The sequence below is a fragment of the Xyrauchen texanus genome, chromosome 37, assembly GCF_025860055.1.
Source record: "Xyrauchen texanus isolate HMW12.3.18 chromosome 37, RBS_HiC_50CHRs, whole genome shotgun sequence".
Classification (NCBI taxonomy): Eukaryota; Metazoa; Chordata; class Actinopteri; order Cypriniformes; family Catostomidae; genus Xyrauchen; species Xyrauchen texanus.
The window spans coordinates 18,840,409-18,858,551 of record NC_068312.1 but is presented as its reverse complement, the minus strand read 5'-3'; the positions used below and the strand labels follow the sequence as shown (position 1 = coordinate 18,858,551).

The window sequence follows — 18,143 nt, the reverse complement described above, 5'->3', positions numbered from 1 at the left end:
ACTGCACCTTTTTATAAACACTACAGTATCTGCGCTATGCCATGACACATTTATAACTTTTATTAATAAGCAAGACCCATGCTGAGTCCTTTCAATCTGAACGTATATGTCACACCAGATGGATAGACATGCCACCCTTCAATGACAGTCTCATTAAAAAAAAATAGTTTTCAAAAATAATGAAATGCTAGGTTTACATTGTATATGTACATCTCTAAAATGTTCTATTCATATATATATATTCTTTATTTACAAAGGCTTCTTCAGGTATTTTATTCTCCTAAAGGCTGAATCAAACAGAGAAAAGTTACAGGATTTTTGGTATATGGAAGACTAAATAATACTGTAGTAAAGCGTGGTAACAGCCAAAAATAAAATAAAAATCAGAAAAAGAAATCAACAGATACCACGTTCCCTCATGTTGTGCTGAATTGCTTTGTGTTGATAATGAGCTAATGCAAATTAAGCATAAATGTTTAGCATCAAAACTTACATATGTCATAAAGTATCCATTGTAACCTCTGTATTGTATTGCAACCTTTGAAACCTAATTTGCATCATTACAACGGCCGTCTTGACAAAAAAAGCACAGTACATGAATTTTGTGATAATGCGATAGAAACTGGATTGTGTCACACTCCGCAAAAGCAATGGAACAGGACAAACAGTAGTTATTGATACTTTATAAACCATTCTCTTTACTAAACATAATGTGGACGAACATACAGTCACTTAAAAATGAAAATCTGTTGTATTGAATAATATATTTTTTGACTACTGATGTCACACAGATGTTACTATTTATTCACATAGGAGTAGGAATTTGGACAGAACTCACCAAAAGAAAGCACTGATTTGGGAAATGGCAGTAGTAATGTTGATTGGTGAATGTCACACATTGTGAGGAAATGCAGTCATTTGTAACTGGTTTCTGGGAGAGAGCTTTTAGTTGGACACCAGACAACAGAGGCCAAAGAAACGCCTCTTTCTCTGCCTGCCCAAGGGGTATGGCGTCAGATTCAACAAACTGCTGTCATCTGTATAGATTCAAAAAACAGACACAGGTAGGCATTTAAGCTCACTTTATGCTCTGTAAGTATCTTAGGATACAAGCTCACCAAATGTAAGCTAACATCAAATAATCATTCAATGTTTACATCTTTTCGACACAGTGGGGTTTATAATTTTAAGCTGGAAAAATAAACCCTTGTAAAAAGGTCAAATGTTCTTGCTTCAATTAAAGCTTATATGCTTTTTGGAACATTCCTAAATCATGCTGGATAACATGGATCAGGTTTTGCATATCTCCCATATCAAATCCCTGCCAACTTCAAGTAATCCTTTCATTAAAACAAAGGGTGGACATATCAAATACTAAGCAATTCTTCTAATTCATTCAACTTTTCTTTCTTTTTTTGGTGATTATCTAGGCAAGATTTTCAGTGAATAATTACTTAAAGGTGCACTCTGTAATTTTTCCCCATTAAAAAAAAAGTTTTACTCCTAAAGAAATTAACTGTAATTTTGAAACATATGTATAAAATCATGAGCACTTGTATGAGATAAGGACTCTAGTCATATCAGTAACCTTATAAAAGCTGTTTTGTTCTACACGGGGTGGGGCGCCCTCATGGGGGCTGTCATTTTAGAATCACGTGACCAGCTGAACACTGCTCACTTGATCTCAATACCCATCTTGTTATTGGACACTTTCACTCTTGGATTAAATTAATCAATGCTGATTTTGAGTAGTGAATTTCTACAAAGGCATCTATAACTGAAAACTATTGATTTTGAATGATGCTGCATCCACAAAGAGATCCAATCAAAAAGTTATTGAGCGCACCTTTAAATTTCAGTCTGTCCTAAAACAATGCTATTGTGGCTTTATGAGACTTATAGACTATATCCCGAAAGTTGTATAAAGTTACTACTTTTATGGAACAATTTTGCACTTTTTGGGGCTTGACAGCTACTCACAACTAGTATGTTGGACTTTCTGCTAGGCATTTCCATTTGAGTTCCAGGGAAGAAAAAGATAATACATAAGATCAAACAACAATGATAATGCAACAGGATCAGATGGAAAATCAACATGCTGCTTCAGACTTTTCATGTACACCTGACTGTTCATAAATTCAACCCCATTTTGCCAAATTAATGACAAGTGGCATACCCCAGGTCCTGCATTACAGACAAGTGGCATGCCCATCAGTCATCTTTACATAAATTCAAACTTATTCACCTTTTCCATTGGTGCTTTTTATAGAGTGCCACAAACCCAATCTCAGAGACACTGGGTGCTTCTCAATCGGAAGGCTGCAGCCTAGGATGTGTCCTTCCAAGACCAGTCCTTCTGAGGCTGTAGGTTAGGCTCATCCTCAGAATTCAGTGCTAGAATGAGACTAGTAAGTGCACATGGCTACGTCATAAAGGTTTCCGCCTCTGCAGTCATGCCGTGAAAACTTTGAAGAGAAAACAAGTGGCATTGAAGATGTCAGATGTGAAAATTGTGCTGATGCTTGTAGATATAGAGGAAGAAACCAGTACAGTGTACTTTCGTGCAATTGCACGTAGAAGGACTCGTTTTCCGAATATTTTTTTATAAATTGGGACATGTGCAAGGGATTATGGGTGATTGAAGGCCACGAAGGATGCACTTTATGCATCCTCCAAATAATGGCAAACGTGGCTGCCTTCCATGGCCTTTGATGGTGTTTGATGTCACGGCAGCCTAGATATCCAGCCTAACTAGGCTGCAGCCTTTCGATTAAGAAGCACCGATGGGTTCTGGAGTGACATGGGTTGGGGTCCTGTGCATAGTGACTAAATTATACATGGTAATATCTAAGGTTAAATAATTATAATAAATAAATTGCACAGATGAATAAAGCATTGATTAGATCATACAAAAAGTGGCTTAAGAACTCAATATATTGTTTGTTTTATTCTCATTTCGTTAACAAGCCTACAGTTGACAGCAATCTGTTTTGCACTGAGTTCGTCAGTGTGTCCGGTACTCACAGTATGCGCTCTCACGTCCCATTTGCGCTATGGACATAAATGCAGCATTTTTAGGATGCTGTGTTAAGTTAAAAGTAGTGGAAACTTTGAAGATCATGTCATTCTATTGTGCTTCGTGCACCTGTAGTACTTCCTCCAAAGTGAGTGGTTCTCAATCTGTGGCTGTTGGTTGTGAGTTTTGTTATGGTGCACTGCCACCTATTGAGGTGGCTCATAAAAACCGATGTACTTCAAGCTTGAGTTGCTCGTATGGTAGGAAAATCTAAAATCATGATTAATTGCGTACATTTATGTTATTTTTATACAATTAATCACACTTAATTAACACGTTAAATTGACACCCCTAAAAACTATATTTTATACCAGGAAGGAATCACATTCACATAAACATTTTTTAGCCTGACTTAAAATACTAAAAATACATGTTTACACCACTGATGGTTAGGTTTAGGGTTGGGGTTTGAGTTAGGCAGAGGGGTTAATAAAATATGCATTCCTGTTGACTGCATTACCTCATTTACAACTCAACAACTTTTTTTGGGGCCACCCTGTGGGCATTTCACCTCAACAAAACTTCTAGTTTCGGCCGCGGCAGTAGTTTTGAATTTTGCATTTAAAAATTTAAACAGCAGAGCTCCTTTCGCTGAATTCACAGTGTAATCAGTCTGAATGATGAATATTACATTTTGGGGTTCGCTCTCCCTTTAAGAAGCGCAACCAAGCAGCAAATAGCAGCAAAGAATAACATACAGTATACAGTAAGAGCCATATGACAACATATTCCTCCAAATCATAATTATTGACACCAAGTGTCTCATCCCTCTAATACCTTAAGTGATCAAGAAAACTCCATATCTGTTTAATAATGTTTTCATTTTAAATTCTGGTTATTTCTTGATGGATAAAGATTACTCTTGCAACTAATTCATTAAACTGAGGCAATCCTGAAGATGTTTCTCTGTAGGTAAGGGAAGCTTCTAAGAACTTGCAAGAAAACGCTTGAAGATGCTGTTCTGGGACATTCATTTGAGGATCAAATGAACTCAACTCTAATATATCCAAAATATTTAGAGAGCAGAAACTGAAGATGCCAAGCTAATATTACCTTGGTTCTTCAGTGGTAAAGGCATCGTCTCCCTGAGTTTGCTAAGCAGATTTTTCATATCGGTCATGTCCCTGGAAACATTGAGCAACCATTTCAGATTCAAACTGTTAATTTGACAAGAAAAAAGAAAAGAAAAGAAAAGATACAAATGACAGTTAGCTTCAACAGCACAGATTATTTACCTCTCAATGTCCTCCATGTCTGAGGCCACCAGGTAGAATGTCTGCGAACAGTCCTGTGGAGTGGAGGAAGTGTCTTCAATGATAGGGATGTCAGAGCTGTCCTCTTTACTGTCCACCTTAGTTGTACCTAAATAATGTTTTTCTGGAAAACAATGGCCAAAACTGTAGACTGACAGACTCTAGAGAAAAAGACAATAAAATGCTCACTAAAATGTGTTGTCTCAAAGTTTGAACCCAGGGTACCTGTCAACTTGCTCCCAGAACATTAATATTTACTATTTCTGCTAATCTTAAAGGTGCTGTAAGCTATATTTTTATGGAATGTCTCTAATACCATACAGATTTCAATGAATCAGTCTCTGTGTGCAAAAAACTCTGCCACTACAGTAAGACAAAATACGCTTGTTAAAAATATCTTATGCAGTGTTGTTTCTAATACAAAATAAATCTAATTTATAGGATTTTTAGATATTTTTACAGGAAAACAATACAAAAATGATTATCAAGCATATCATTTTGCCCTAATATCAAAGGTCTTACTAGAATAAAAGAAATTATGATCTAACGTGAATTTTCTTGATAAAAATATGATCGTGCCTGCTAACATGTATGTAAAATGGCTAGAAATCGCATTTTAGCTTAGCGTAAAGCTGACAATTTACACAAGGTTTATTTCTATTTCTTCTGCTCCAAACTAACTTCAAACGTACTCTCTGTCTGCTCGTATGAATGTAACACATTATAAGAATGTGTTTCATCGCTGTTCAAATGCACTTTGGATCGCATCATTTATATGTATAAATGTTTTCCATCTGAATGGACTAAATATTAAATTAAACAAATGACAATAAAATACAAAGAAATCTCTTCAGTGATCAAAATACTATTTAATGTAACTGTATTCTAATTACCAATTATTTAAATTGAAACTGTAGTGGAATACAGTTACTTATATTTTGTATTTTAAATACATAATCCCATTACAGTATTTTGTTACTCCCCAACACTGTTCACAGGGCAACACATTAATGCAAGCAGAAAGCTTAGAGTTTGGTAGTTGAAGTGGATCATTCAAGTTTAACGCCATCTTTAGCTTTTGTTTGTGAGAACGCTATTTTGCTAGTAGCTTCAGTTCCCGTAAGCTTTGTCACTAGAAGGCTCTAAAGTTCAAGCTGGACTTTGTGTCCCTGCTGTGGATGTTTCTGGCTAAGGAGCGCCATCACATCATTACCTTTTCTGTGGAGCTGCAGGGATCCCAGCAGGCACACTGACTTAAGCAGCTCTGTCAGGTACATGTCCAAACAGCACTGCAGCTGGATAAAGAGACGGCAGATCTCTGGATGTATTTCTCCATCCTCGGGGCTGTAAAAATTGGGAAGATTGTAAAGTGTCTCTCAAGCTTACTCTTTGCTGTGCTGTTTTATGCTTGTCAGAGTTAACTGATATAATATAATATGTTTAATGCTGTTACATTTCTTAGGGCATTCATTTGGTTTAATTAAGTTTTCAACTAAATTCTTTGTTAACTATAATAACACAGTTTCTAATAATATTGCATTGATACTTAGCTCCTTATATTAATATTTATTTATCTATTATTTATTTATGAGTGCACTGCATTCATTTAATTTCCTACTGTTAAATTAGTGAAGAAGCAGGTTGTTTAAATAATGAGAAACTCTGAAACCATAATTTTTCAGTCTAATCATATTTTATGTCGCACCATATATGACAAAAGTGATGCAAAGTTTCAAGTGCAATCCAGTTATGATAGTAAAATGCATCGCAATGTAGTGAATAAAAAGAAGTTGGTGACCCTCTGTTCTTCTGTAAAAGCATTATTACATTTTGGTGTTTAGAGAGAAATTTCACTAATCATGGCTGCATGAAAACTGTGACAACCACATGGGCAAAAAAACAAACCAAAACTTCTGACTGACCAAGACAGTCAGCATAGTGCCAGGTATCACAATCCATCCAAAAAGATAGAAAATAATAATCATCTCTTTGAGAATCCCTTTGAAAACAGCAGAGAGTTTGTGGATTGTGGCAATACAGTAAGAGTTTGTGTTTGATGCTGATGTGCACCATGATTTTCTATCATTTAAATAGTTCCCATCTTCACATAATCATACAATGACTACTTGAATGACACTGTCATTACCTCTGGCACATTATTCAATTCATTCATCAATTTGATGTGAGCCATATCTGTAAGTTCATTCAGATTGTCTTGCTTTAATTGACGGTAAAGAGCCCACTGTAAAGAGCAGCATCAGCAAACAACATTTTAGAGGCTTTTACTGACAGAAAAAAGGATGTCACTAATGACGGGTGTGTTAGCTAATCAAGGCCGGTAGAAGTCTAAGTTCACTTTATTGTGTTCTTGGACAAAATGATCTCAGATTGCCAGAATATGACATCATGTTACAGGCATTGAGCATTTATTTTGCCCTTCAGAACCTAGTGATTACCTCATGTTCAGCCAGTCATTAAAGAGAATATGAATAAGTCCATCTGATATTAATTAACTATTAAGAGCTGTAGTCATTCATTAGGTGCTGTGAAGCTGAGGTTTTGCTAAATTAGAATATGCCTTATATTATACAACAGTTTGAGTTAAAGCCCTCTAATCTAATTGGACAAGAGTGCTGTTATTTTGTATAACAGCATTGGGACATTTCAGCTGTGCATTTCTTGGGGGTTGATCCAGATTTGGCTAGTGGAGAGACAATAAACAAAATAACTGCCAATACAGTAACTAAAATTTATGTTACTCAATAGTAATTCCTTGTTTACAGAACTGTTGTATAAAAGCAATATCACACTCATTATTGTGCTGTTGTACTGAATATCAACATTACTTGTCATAATCAATGATTACCTGCTCTGATTACCAATGACTGAATCACAACCATGCTGATATTCAGCATAAAGCACTCCTGCTTGTGTGATATTGATTAAATATATTACAAAAAACTGTACAGCATCAAAACTAATACATGTAATATGATATGATTTATAATATGTTACATGCTCATGTTATGTAATGGTTTGAAAATCAAATGAAAAAATGTGGACACAGATTATATGGGCAATCTGCTGACAAAAAAAAAAATTCTAACTGTAAAGAATTTAGCGCTACAAATGATCTTCAACTGACCTTGTGTATTCCATGACAGGCTTATCCTGAAATTACTCCAATACTGGGACCTCCAAAATACCAAGACTTCAATGTACAACATTGCTTGTGTTATTGGATTTCAAACACACTATTTATGGATTTAGATATTGTGGGGCTAGAATATGATGAAAGATTAATTTTTAATTAATTATGGATATGTGGTATTATGTAACATATAAAGAAAAATACAGCATAAGCCATTATCATGTAAATGTGTGTGTGTGCGTGCATGCGTGTGTTTTTACCCTGATATTGCGGAAAGGTTTTGATGTGCAGTCCGTGCCATCTCACACCCTTTCGTGCGCGTCTTGTGCATTTCAGCACGAAGAGAGGGACAATCAGTGGAAATCTCTCCAATAGAGATTACCAACTCCCTATAGAGGGCCACAAGGGTATTGAACTCCTGGACAACCTGACGGAAGAGAGGAAAAACAAAAGCAAACAAAATGAGAAAATACACAGACTTGTGTCCCACAACATGTCTCTTCTATTTTATATTCATAAACATGCAGGCTAAGACAAAAACCTTAGCTAATTTTAACTTTGAAAATAAATTAAACAGATAAATAAAGCATGACAAGATGCCAATGAAAATACATGTCAGCAACTTGTCAAGAATCTTTTGAACATGTCTTGACTTGGGCCTTCAAGAAATATCAGCAGATCAATAACATTGAAGCTACACTGTAAAAACTGGCAACTGCAAAACCCAAAACTGAAAATTCTCTCATTATTTACTCACCCTTATGCCATGCCAGATGGGTATGACTTTTTTCTTCTGCAGAACACAAAGATTTTTAGAAGAATATCTCAACTTTGTTGGTCCATCTAATGCTCCAAAAAGCATAGAACAGCAGCATAAAAGTAATCCACATGACTCCATTGGTTTAATCTATGTCTTCTCAAGCCACACCATATGTGTGGGTAAGAAACAGATCAATATTTAAGCCCTTTTTAACTTTAAACTCTCCTCCTTGCCCAGTAGGTGGCGATATGCAAGAAGAATGTGAATTGTCAAAAACACAAACAAAAAAGAAGAAAGTGAAAGTGGTGAAAGTGGAGATTTATAATAATAAAAAAAATAATTAAACTTTATGTGTTCCACCTACACCAATCATATAGCTCCTGAGACATGGATTTAAATGCTGGAGTCGTATGGATTACTTTTTTATGCTGCCTTTATGTGCTTTTTGTAGCTTCAAAATTCAAGTCACCATTCACTTGCTTTGGACCTACGGAGCTGAAATACTCTTCAAAAAAATCTTTGTGTTCTTGAAAAAAAAAAGAAAAGAAAGTCATACACCTGGGATGGCATGAGATTGTGTAAATGATGAGAGAATTTTCATTTTTGTGTGAACTTAAGGAGCAGATTTTACCTAATGGACCCTTTTACCCTTACAATTCACTTTGTTGCTGTGACCTAATGTTTTCAGGTTGATTTAGTGATGGTAAATTATATATTTTGACTTCACTAAGAGCAGTTATCACAAAACGAAGCACATTTAAAGTAAAGAAAGGGGGAAACAGGCTATTTGTTGGATACGCATGCCATTTTATCGATATTTGCTTGAAAGGAAGCGTTCTGATAACGGGGCAAAGATTCCTCAAACACAACAGACAAGCCTACAGTGTTTCTCTATCGATGGCATATCCAGTAAAATGCAGCACTGTTGTCGCCTCTGGAAAATCACCCCAAAATGGGAAGCTCAACATAGCTGGAAATACCGTTGTACCGTGGGACAATTCACACACCTCCGTTCTCCAAGCCAAAATGTTTTTATTTAGCGTCCGTATAGTGCCGCATTCTATAGGATGTGCGTGTGAATAATGATCGAAGAATTACACAGATTCAGACAAGAATAATGATGCACGATCGTGACGCAGGCTACCCACCATTCTGCAGTCCGCTACGCCGCGGAGCGCTTCGCTGCTCTCCCTGCGCTCCGACTCTCTGGGCGCCGGGGGCTTATTGCAGATCTGGAAAATGGTCCCGGCAGTTCTGTGGCGGTTTTTGCGCCCATTCGGTGCAGAACTCATGCATACACATCAAGTGAAGAAACTGTCCTGATATAAAATGCTGATTAATCAATTTACTCCCACTTGCGTTTTTTATTTATAACTCAATTGATTGGTCTACCCATATCTCGCTCCTGAATTATCTCCGCATTGCCACGACGCACAAGACGAGTCACCTTTATTCACTTCAGCAGGGAGCCGAATCTTCTTCTGAAGTGTTCTTGCAGGGATTCGTCTTCTTCAGCAGAGAGAAACGTAGCGATAACAAAGACCCGCATGCAAACATGTTTGTCAGATATGCCCCGTGCAGTCTTCAGCGGATGGATCTTAATAGCTACGTGTGGACACAACGCAATTCCGCACGTCAATGACGACTACTCGAAATAAAATGTATTGCGAGTTGCAGTTCTAAACTCTGTTTGCCATTTGTTGAGAGTAGGCTATGTTGCAGAAGGATAACTAAGAGCGCTATTCTAACCTTGATAGGTGCAGTTGCTTGAGGCATGACGTGGTTGAGCACACTGCACTCTCATAGGATGAGAATACTAATGCAACAGATTTGCCAACTCCAGTGTGTTTATGGCTTTATCATATGTGACAATGAAGCAATTAAAGTGCCAGAAGATACAGAAAAATAGGTGTGTGGCATGTATGTAAAAGTGTGCATACATAGGCCTATAACTAATAGAACAGTTAACTTTAAAATCAATACAAAAAAATCCATAATAGATTGGAAGTAAACTAAAGAGCCGCCCGTTCATGCCAAACGTGTTACAAACGTGCGAAGAAAAAAATAAAGGAAAAAAGGCGCCACACAGAACAGCAGGTGTCCCGAGATCGCGTTTTAGCCTCAAGTAGCTAATTGAATGTAATGTGTACATGATGTAATGTTCTCGTAAAGCGATAATGAGATTTGGAAGGGCGCTATAGGGGCCTACAACCTAAACTTATTCTTACTAATAAAAGTATACGTTCTTTAAGTTTCCACGGCCTCTAAAAAACGCGTCGCACCCGCGCGAGACAATAAAAAACAGCTAGAAGTAGCGCAACGGTCAAAAACGTCCGTCTGGCGCATGTTGACAGAAAAATAATTGAAAAACAGCACAGGTGGACGCAAAAACTGTTCGTTGTGAACGGCCCCTTATTCTTGAAATGATTCACTTCCTTTCCACACACAATAAGTGTCGCGCGCAATATTACTATGGTAACTGCCAATTCAAACTGTTCAAAATTCCAAACTACCATTTGAAACATGGCTGAACAAGCACCTGGTCACATCTGTCAATTCAGCGAAGGACACACAGCACTTACAATTTTACATTTCAACGATGTTTACGAGATACAAGCGAGATCCGAGGAGCCAGTCGGTGGAGCGGCTAGGTACAGCCTAAAATTAAAAACTGGTTTGGTCTGCAGGAAAGCATGGATGTTAAGTTGTACTGATTTATGCTGGTGTTAAAGGTGCACTCAGTAACTGTTTCCTCTTAAAAAAAAAAAGGTTTTATTCCTAAAGAAATTAATAGTCGTTTTGAATAATGAGCAATCATTTGAGATGATGACTCCAATCATATCAGTAAACTTATAAAAGCTGTTTTATTCTACATGGAGAGGGTCCCCTCATGGGGGCTGTCATGTTAGAATCACATGACCGGCTGAATACTGCTTGCATAATCTCAGTAGCCAACCTATTATTGGACACTTTCACTCAGGGATTAAAGTATTCATGACTCACTCTGAACAGTGCATTTGAAACTGAAAACTATTGATTTTAATGATGCTGCATCCACGCCGCTAGGTGTCACTGTAAATCCAAGGTGACACTAACAAAAAAGTTAGCCTACTAAGGGCACCTTTAAAGAGTGTCTTGTATAGCAACAGGCTGGTATCATTAGAGTACAAAGCTGCTAATGGGGTAGGTATGAAGTTTAGACAAAACTGTTGCTTGGTTGCTCGCTCTCTCCAAGATCAAAATGGTAAATAAATGATACACAGACCATGATGGAAAATCAAGAGGAATTAGAAGAATCCACCACAAAAAACTTCTGGGTAGCTCAGCGAGTATTGTCGTGCTGATTGACTCCAGCCAGGTCTCCTAAGAGCAACCAAATTGGCCCAGTTGCTAGGGAGGGTAAAGTCACATGGGGTAACCTCATTTTGGTCACTATAATGTGATTTTCTCACTCTCGGTGGAGTGCGTGGTGAGTTGTGCGTGGATGCCGCGGTGAATAGCGTGGGCCTCCACATGCGCTATGTCTCCACGGTAACGCGCTCAACAAGCCATGTGATAAGATGTGCATATTGACGGTCTAAGACACAGAGGCAACTGAGATTCATCCTCCACCACCCGGATAGAGGCGAGTCACTATGCCACCATGAGGACTTATAGCGCATTGGAAATTGAGCATTCAAAAATGGGGAGGAATGGAAGAAAAAAAAAAAAACATCAAGGAACCGGTCACTTTGACCAGTCTGCCACTGTCTCAGACAGAAACATCCATTCTCTTTGTTTGTCAGTAGGTTTGAATAAGCTGGAAGTGTTTCAGTAAGAAATTGGCACAGCATTTTGGAGGCCCCTACATAATGTAGTGGGTTTTTTCTTTAGCGAAGACTATATCTTGTCATTCAAGTTATTACAGTTGCCTTGATATTGAATAAAGCTAGCAATGTCTCTCTAGTGAGTTTTGTTATGATATTGAACTTTGAGGTTGTGATGTGGCACTTTTAAACCTACAGTACATATTCTTTTTCATATTATTGTATGATTTTTTTCTGGTGAGTGGGATTACTGTTCACCTAGAGTGACTTATCTGATTTCTCTTTCAGGTTTGCATCTGCACTTAAAAAATTCAGAGATTTGAATCCTTTTGTGGCATTTAGTGGCGACTGCCTGAGTCCTTCTGTGCTTAGTACAGTTACAAAGGGAAAGCACATGGTTGACATTCTTAATACATTAGGTGTACATTGTGCTGTATATGGTAAGCAATAACATATATAGGTTTACCTGTGTTTATTATCATTTTTTGGTTGTTAAGAAGCATTTTAAGTGCCCATGAATGTCCCCTTGAATTTCTATCTGTTTTTTGCAGGTAATCATGAATTTGATTTTGGCATGGATGTGCTTGAAGACTTTATACTGCAAATGAAATTTCCATGGTTTCTGAGCAATGTCTATAACCGATGCACCTCCAGGACACTTGGAAATGGTGTCGAAAGCAGCATTATTGAGTGGAATGGCTTAAAAATCGGTCTTTTGGGTCTTGTTGAAGAAGACTGGTTGGACACTCTGTGTACAGTTGATAAGGCCAATATTGAATACAGAGATTATGTCTGTACAGCTAATCGTCTTTCCCAACAGCTGCGAGAGAGTGGGGCTGACCTGATCATAGCCCTCACTCACATGAGATGGCACAATGACATAAGACTGGCAAAAGAGTCAAAAGATGTAGACCTGATTCTGGGTGGTCATGACCACGATTATGGAGTTCAGGAGGTTAATGGGATTCTTATTGTCAAAAGTGGCTCTGAGTTCAGATATTTATCAAAAGTGGATGTTATGAAAACCAGTGGCAAGACATTCAAGTACACGGTGCAAGAAATTCCCATCTCCAAAATGTTTGATGAAGATCCATGCATTAAGAAGATTGTAGACCAATATTACAAAAACATTCAGGTACAGTTTGAGATTTTATAATGTGAACCTCTTATTTTGATAATAAACAAACATGAAAGAGTTAAAGAGTGTGTTTAAAAAGGATTATTACATTTGTCTTATTATTATTCGATTATTAAGTTTGTCTTATTATCATCCAAATGTTTACTCACCCTCATGCCATCCCAAATGTGTATGAATTTCTTCTTTCTGCTGAATACAAGCTAACATTTTCAGAAAAATATCTCAGCTTTGTAGGTCCATACAATGCAGGTCACTGGTGGCCAGAACTTTGAAGCTCCTAAAAAGTAATCCATATGCTCCAGTTGTTAAATCCATATCTTCAAAAGCGACATGATAGGTGTTGGTGAAAAACAGATCAATATTTAAGTAATTTGTTTACTCTAAATCTGCACTGTCACATTTGAAAGACACATGTGATGCCTGTTTAGTTTCACTTTCACATCTGATCTGTTTCTCACCCACACCTATCATGTCACTACTGAAGACATGGATTTAACCACTGGAGTCTTATGGATTACTTTTATGCTGCTTTTAAATGCTTTTTGAGCTTCAAAGTTCTGGCCACGATTCACTTGCATTATATAGACCTACAGAGCCGAGATATTCTCCTAAATATCTTTGTGTGTATTCTGCAAAAGAAAGAAATACATGTTTCTGGAATGGCATGATGTTTTTCAGTTTTGGGTAAACTATCCTTTTAAATAAAATAAAATTATATTAACATTGACATTATATATAACTTGAGTCAGTAAATAAAGAAAATGACAGAATACTTACAGACTGCTGCTTGTGTTATTACACCTAATCCCTAATTTAAAATGTAACCCTCCCCTCAAAATCATGAATGACTTTGTCATATCTGCCCAGCAATCACATGGTTGATACTAATTTTCTCAAGACCACTGAAGTGATCCTGTGTTGCGAGGTGGCTAGTTTTGGGGCACCTTTCTCCCATCGCGATCTTGCGAGCTCTTTGCGGGAGCGGCTGAGCAGGTACCCTGTTGTGCCACCAAATAGAGTGTTGCTACCCTATGATTATGATATTGCCTATGCCAGGATCTGCTACTGATTTTCACAAGCAAGATCATTTGCTTTAAGTGGTCATGACATGTCTTTATTTATTATTTTAATATGATCCTTGAGGTTCACTTATAATATTAGTAAATGCTTTGCAAATAAACAGTATATTTGTAAATATATACTTGTAAAACATGATCATTTTCCACCTTCATTCTGACCCTCTGTCAGAAAAGCTCAGTTTTGGTGCTTCTTCTCCTTTAAGATGTGACAGTAAACGCCCACTGTTATGATTGGCTCTATGTTCTTGACTGACCTGTATCTCACTGCTTATCGCTACTTTTATCTTTTTGTCAGTGAATCAGGTCAAAGCTGAATAAAAGCTGTTCAAAGAAATTAAATTATCTAATTAACTTATTTATTATTATTTATTTATTATTTTTTAATATAGCACATGCTTAGAAAAGTGCTTTGCCATACCAATGTGGAGTTGGATGCACGGTTTGTGACAGTGCGACGTGCAGAATGCAGTTTGGGAAATCTAATCACAAATGCCATGCTGGAGGCCACCCATGCTGAGGTTGCAATTCTGAACTCAGGTCACTACCTCCCTTTATCTCACAACCATAATGTTATATTTTTTTTGTCCTGTATTTCATCAAAGCTATCATTCATGAGGAAATGTATCTGATTTTTCCCCCCCTCAGGCACACTACGTTCAGATCGAATACATCCAGCAGGACCGTTCACCATGCATGACCTTTTGCAGATCCTGCCTATTAAGGATCCTGTTCTGGTGGTTGAGGCTACTGGACAGCAGCTTTATGATGGATTGGAGAATGGAGTCTGGAATTACCCCACCTTTGATGGAAGGTTATTCTTATCAAGAATTTGTTTAATACTATTTATAATTTAATTCATTTGAATATTAGATAAGCAATTGGTTGGGTGTACATGTTAAAGACTTTCTGAGGTTATTTTTTATGGATGTCCTGTCCTCTCACATTTATTGCCATAGTACTTAAAGGGATAGTTCACGCAAAAATGAAATTCTCTCATGATTTACTCACCCTCCTGGCATCCCAGATGTGTATGACTTTCTTTCTTCTGCAAACACAAATTAAGATTCTTGCAATTGAATGGGTTCCAAAATTCTGAAGCTCCAAAATCCATATAAAGGGAGCATAAATATAATCCATATGACTCAGGTTGTTTAATCCATATTAATTTAATTAATTAATTAATGTTAATTAATATTCATATTTAAGTCATTTTATTATCATAAATTCTCCTCCCTGCCCAGTAGGTGACAACTTGAATGAAGAATGTGAATCATCAAAAACAGAAGAAAGAGAAAGTGAAAGTGAAGAAAAAGGGCTTAAATATTGATCTGTTTCTCACCCACATCAATCATATCTCTTCAGTATATTTGGATTTAACCACCAGAGTTGTCTGGAATACTTCTGTGTTGCCCTAATATGGATGTTGGTGCTTCAAAATGTTCACACCCATTCACTTGCATTGTATTGGCCTACAAAGCTGAAATATTCTTCTAAAAATCTTCATTTGTATTCTGTAGAAGAAAGAAAGTCATACACATCTGGGATGGCATGAGGGTGAGTAAACAATGAGAGAATTTCTTTTAATTTTAGAAACTAACCGTTTAACCTCTGTGACCTAACTGAATCTGTTTGAAATGCAGTCTTAAAGGGATATTTCACCCAAAAATGAAAACTGCCACATGAAATGAAAATCAAAACAAAAAGAGTGAATGGTGACAATGTTTTGAACTACATTAGGGTGCATATATAATTACAGAATTTTTATTTTTGGGTGAACTATCCCTTTTACATTAACAAAATGCTGTCATCCTACTAGATTTCCCCAAGTTGCTGGAATACAGTTTGTTTTTGATCCTGAAGCACCATCAGGGAGAAGAGTTTTTCCAGAGTCTGTTAAAATTCAAGGCCAAAATTTGGATAGGAATGGGAAGTATTTGGTTGCCATCAAGGAATACATTTCAAAGGTAATACAATTCAATATTTAATTATGAGATTAGACACTTTTATTTTGAAGTTGTGACACCTACATATACTTGTTTAATTCAAGGGCAAGGATGGTTACTCAATGTTCATTGGTTGCCCCCAACTTTTTGCCATTGAGAATGCTCAGATACTATCTACCATTCTAATCAACCATTTTGAGTCAGGGAAGAATATCAAAGGCCTGAAGAAATGCAAGTCAGGTCATTCAGGGGACCTTCTCAAAGTCCCAGGCAACCCCTCTGTGTCTGGTAAGTTTCCAGTGGAAATTGTCTCAAATTACTCTTGTTAAACATTTATAAGAGTTAAGTATCTACTTAAGGTTTGCTATAAGGAAATTAACTAATAGTGGTTGAATCATACTGTTTTTTGCAATGAATCCTAATTGTATAAAAGGAAGAAGCAAGAGTAGACATCATATTAGATGAACATTTAATGGCAGTCTGTTGTTTTTAACAGTCAGATAACCCAAAACACTGTGTTAGATATTTGATTAATGTTGCTAATGTGATCTTTGTGTGTGTTGTGTAGACATTGAGACTACTAAAAGTGATATGATGGAGATGTCAGTAACTGTGTTGCCAGCAATAGAGGGAAGGATAATGTGCATACCTAGAGAGACAGCCAATCAAAAATAAACATTTATATGAAACAGTGTCCTTGCAACATTGTTTGAAAACATGTGTTTTAAAACTGAGGTTTCTTGACAGCATAAACTGGTCAAAGCCTCGAGTAGCCGAAGGTTGTTACTTCATGCTTTTAGTATGATACATTTATTCGCATTCAGGAAAAGATTCACTGCTTACAGCTAAAGGTTATTATTATAAAAATGTCTCTGGAAATGTTCAATATAGCAATACTTCTAATAAGTTCTAGTGGCATGTGCAGAATAACACTCCTTTATATGGTTTGAAAAAGTTATTTCGTATTGAAAAAAAACTGAACCACAGTGGTCTAATTACAGAAGATTTTCTAAGACTTTTGTCGCAGACAACAAACCAAGCACTGATTATTGAAACCAGACTAAGAAACATCATGGCCATTTGACCAATAAACAACAATCAAGAAAATTATTAAACAATTCACCTACCAGTAAGACTCTGGATAATTAAGAATTGATACAAATTCAGTGATAAATAAGTCTCCTTTGGTTTAAGCCCTATCCTACGTTTCAGAGCTCATATACTTGGAACGTCAGATCCTTCTTGAAGGCAATGATGGCAGGGGAGAGGAGCTTACCCCTATGGCGGGATGGGAACTAAACTGGTGGTGATGGAGTGGTGGAGGGTGAACACAATGGAAGCGATGAAAAACAGCTGTTCGGAGCTTTTAAAGCAGAGGCTGGATTGTGATTGAATGAGATGCCTGAACCGAATGAACGCTTAAAGATCCAGAGTGTTCCTGACAGAACTACTGCTTACGCTTACATTTCTTTTTAGATTTCAGCAGCTTGTTCTTATTTTCAGTACTGTACTGAGGGGGCCAAAAGTCTGAGACCACATCTGGGATTCAAAGTTTAATATACAGTAAACATGGAAACATTTTAGGATTTTGAAACATTTGAAACAAAGACAAGTTATGCCGTAAAATGAAGAGGAAATATTTCCACTATTTCTACATCAAGCTAATTTATGACATTGACCTCGTTAACTCCTTTGTGCAAAACATCTGATTTCCTTGCTTCCATTGAAGTGCACATTCTGAAGACATTCTGGATAACATGGATCATTAGGTTTTGCACATACTCGTGGAGTCCATGCTAGTTTGAGTACATGTTATTATTAAAGCTAAAGGGAGACAAACCAAATACTAAGACATTTTAGTAACATTTTTAATAAGGTTGCATTTGTTAACATTAGTTAACAATATTAGTTAACATAAACTAACAATGAACAATACT

General features: G+C 36.9%; 2 protein-coding genes across 2 annotated transcripts; one reads left to right on the top strand and one right to left on the bottom strand.

The window, feature by feature from the left end:
* Positions 1-239: 239 nt before the first annotated feature.
* Positions 240-9,974, bottom strand: LOC127631198 (regulator of G-protein signaling 7-binding protein A-like). The gene is made up of 6 exons (XM_052109236.1): positions 9,389-9,974; positions 7,741-7,907; positions 5,543-5,673; positions 4,312-4,453; positions 4,130-4,200; positions 240-1,037 (listed from the first exon to the last, which is right to left on the bottom strand). The coding sequence occupies exons 1-6, from the start codon at positions 9,530-9,532 to the stop codon at positions 946-948; spliced, it is 747 nt and encodes a 248-aa protein (XP_051965196.1). The 5' UTR covers positions 9,533-9,974; the 3' UTR covers positions 240-945.
* Positions 9,975-10,763: 789 nt separating this feature from the next.
* Positions 10,764-17,516, top strand: LOC127630548 (trifunctional nucleotide phosphoesterase protein YfkN-like). The gene is made up of 8 exons (XM_052108187.1): positions 10,764-10,891; positions 12,335-12,486; positions 12,598-13,181; positions 14,653-14,800; positions 14,909-15,074; positions 16,080-16,227; positions 16,311-16,494; positions 17,401-17,516. Exons 1-8 carry the CDS (start codon positions 10,764-10,766, stop codon positions 17,514-17,516), a joined length of 1,626 nt encoding a protein of 541 aa, XP_051964147.1.
* Positions 17,517-18,143: the final 627 nt, after the last annotated feature.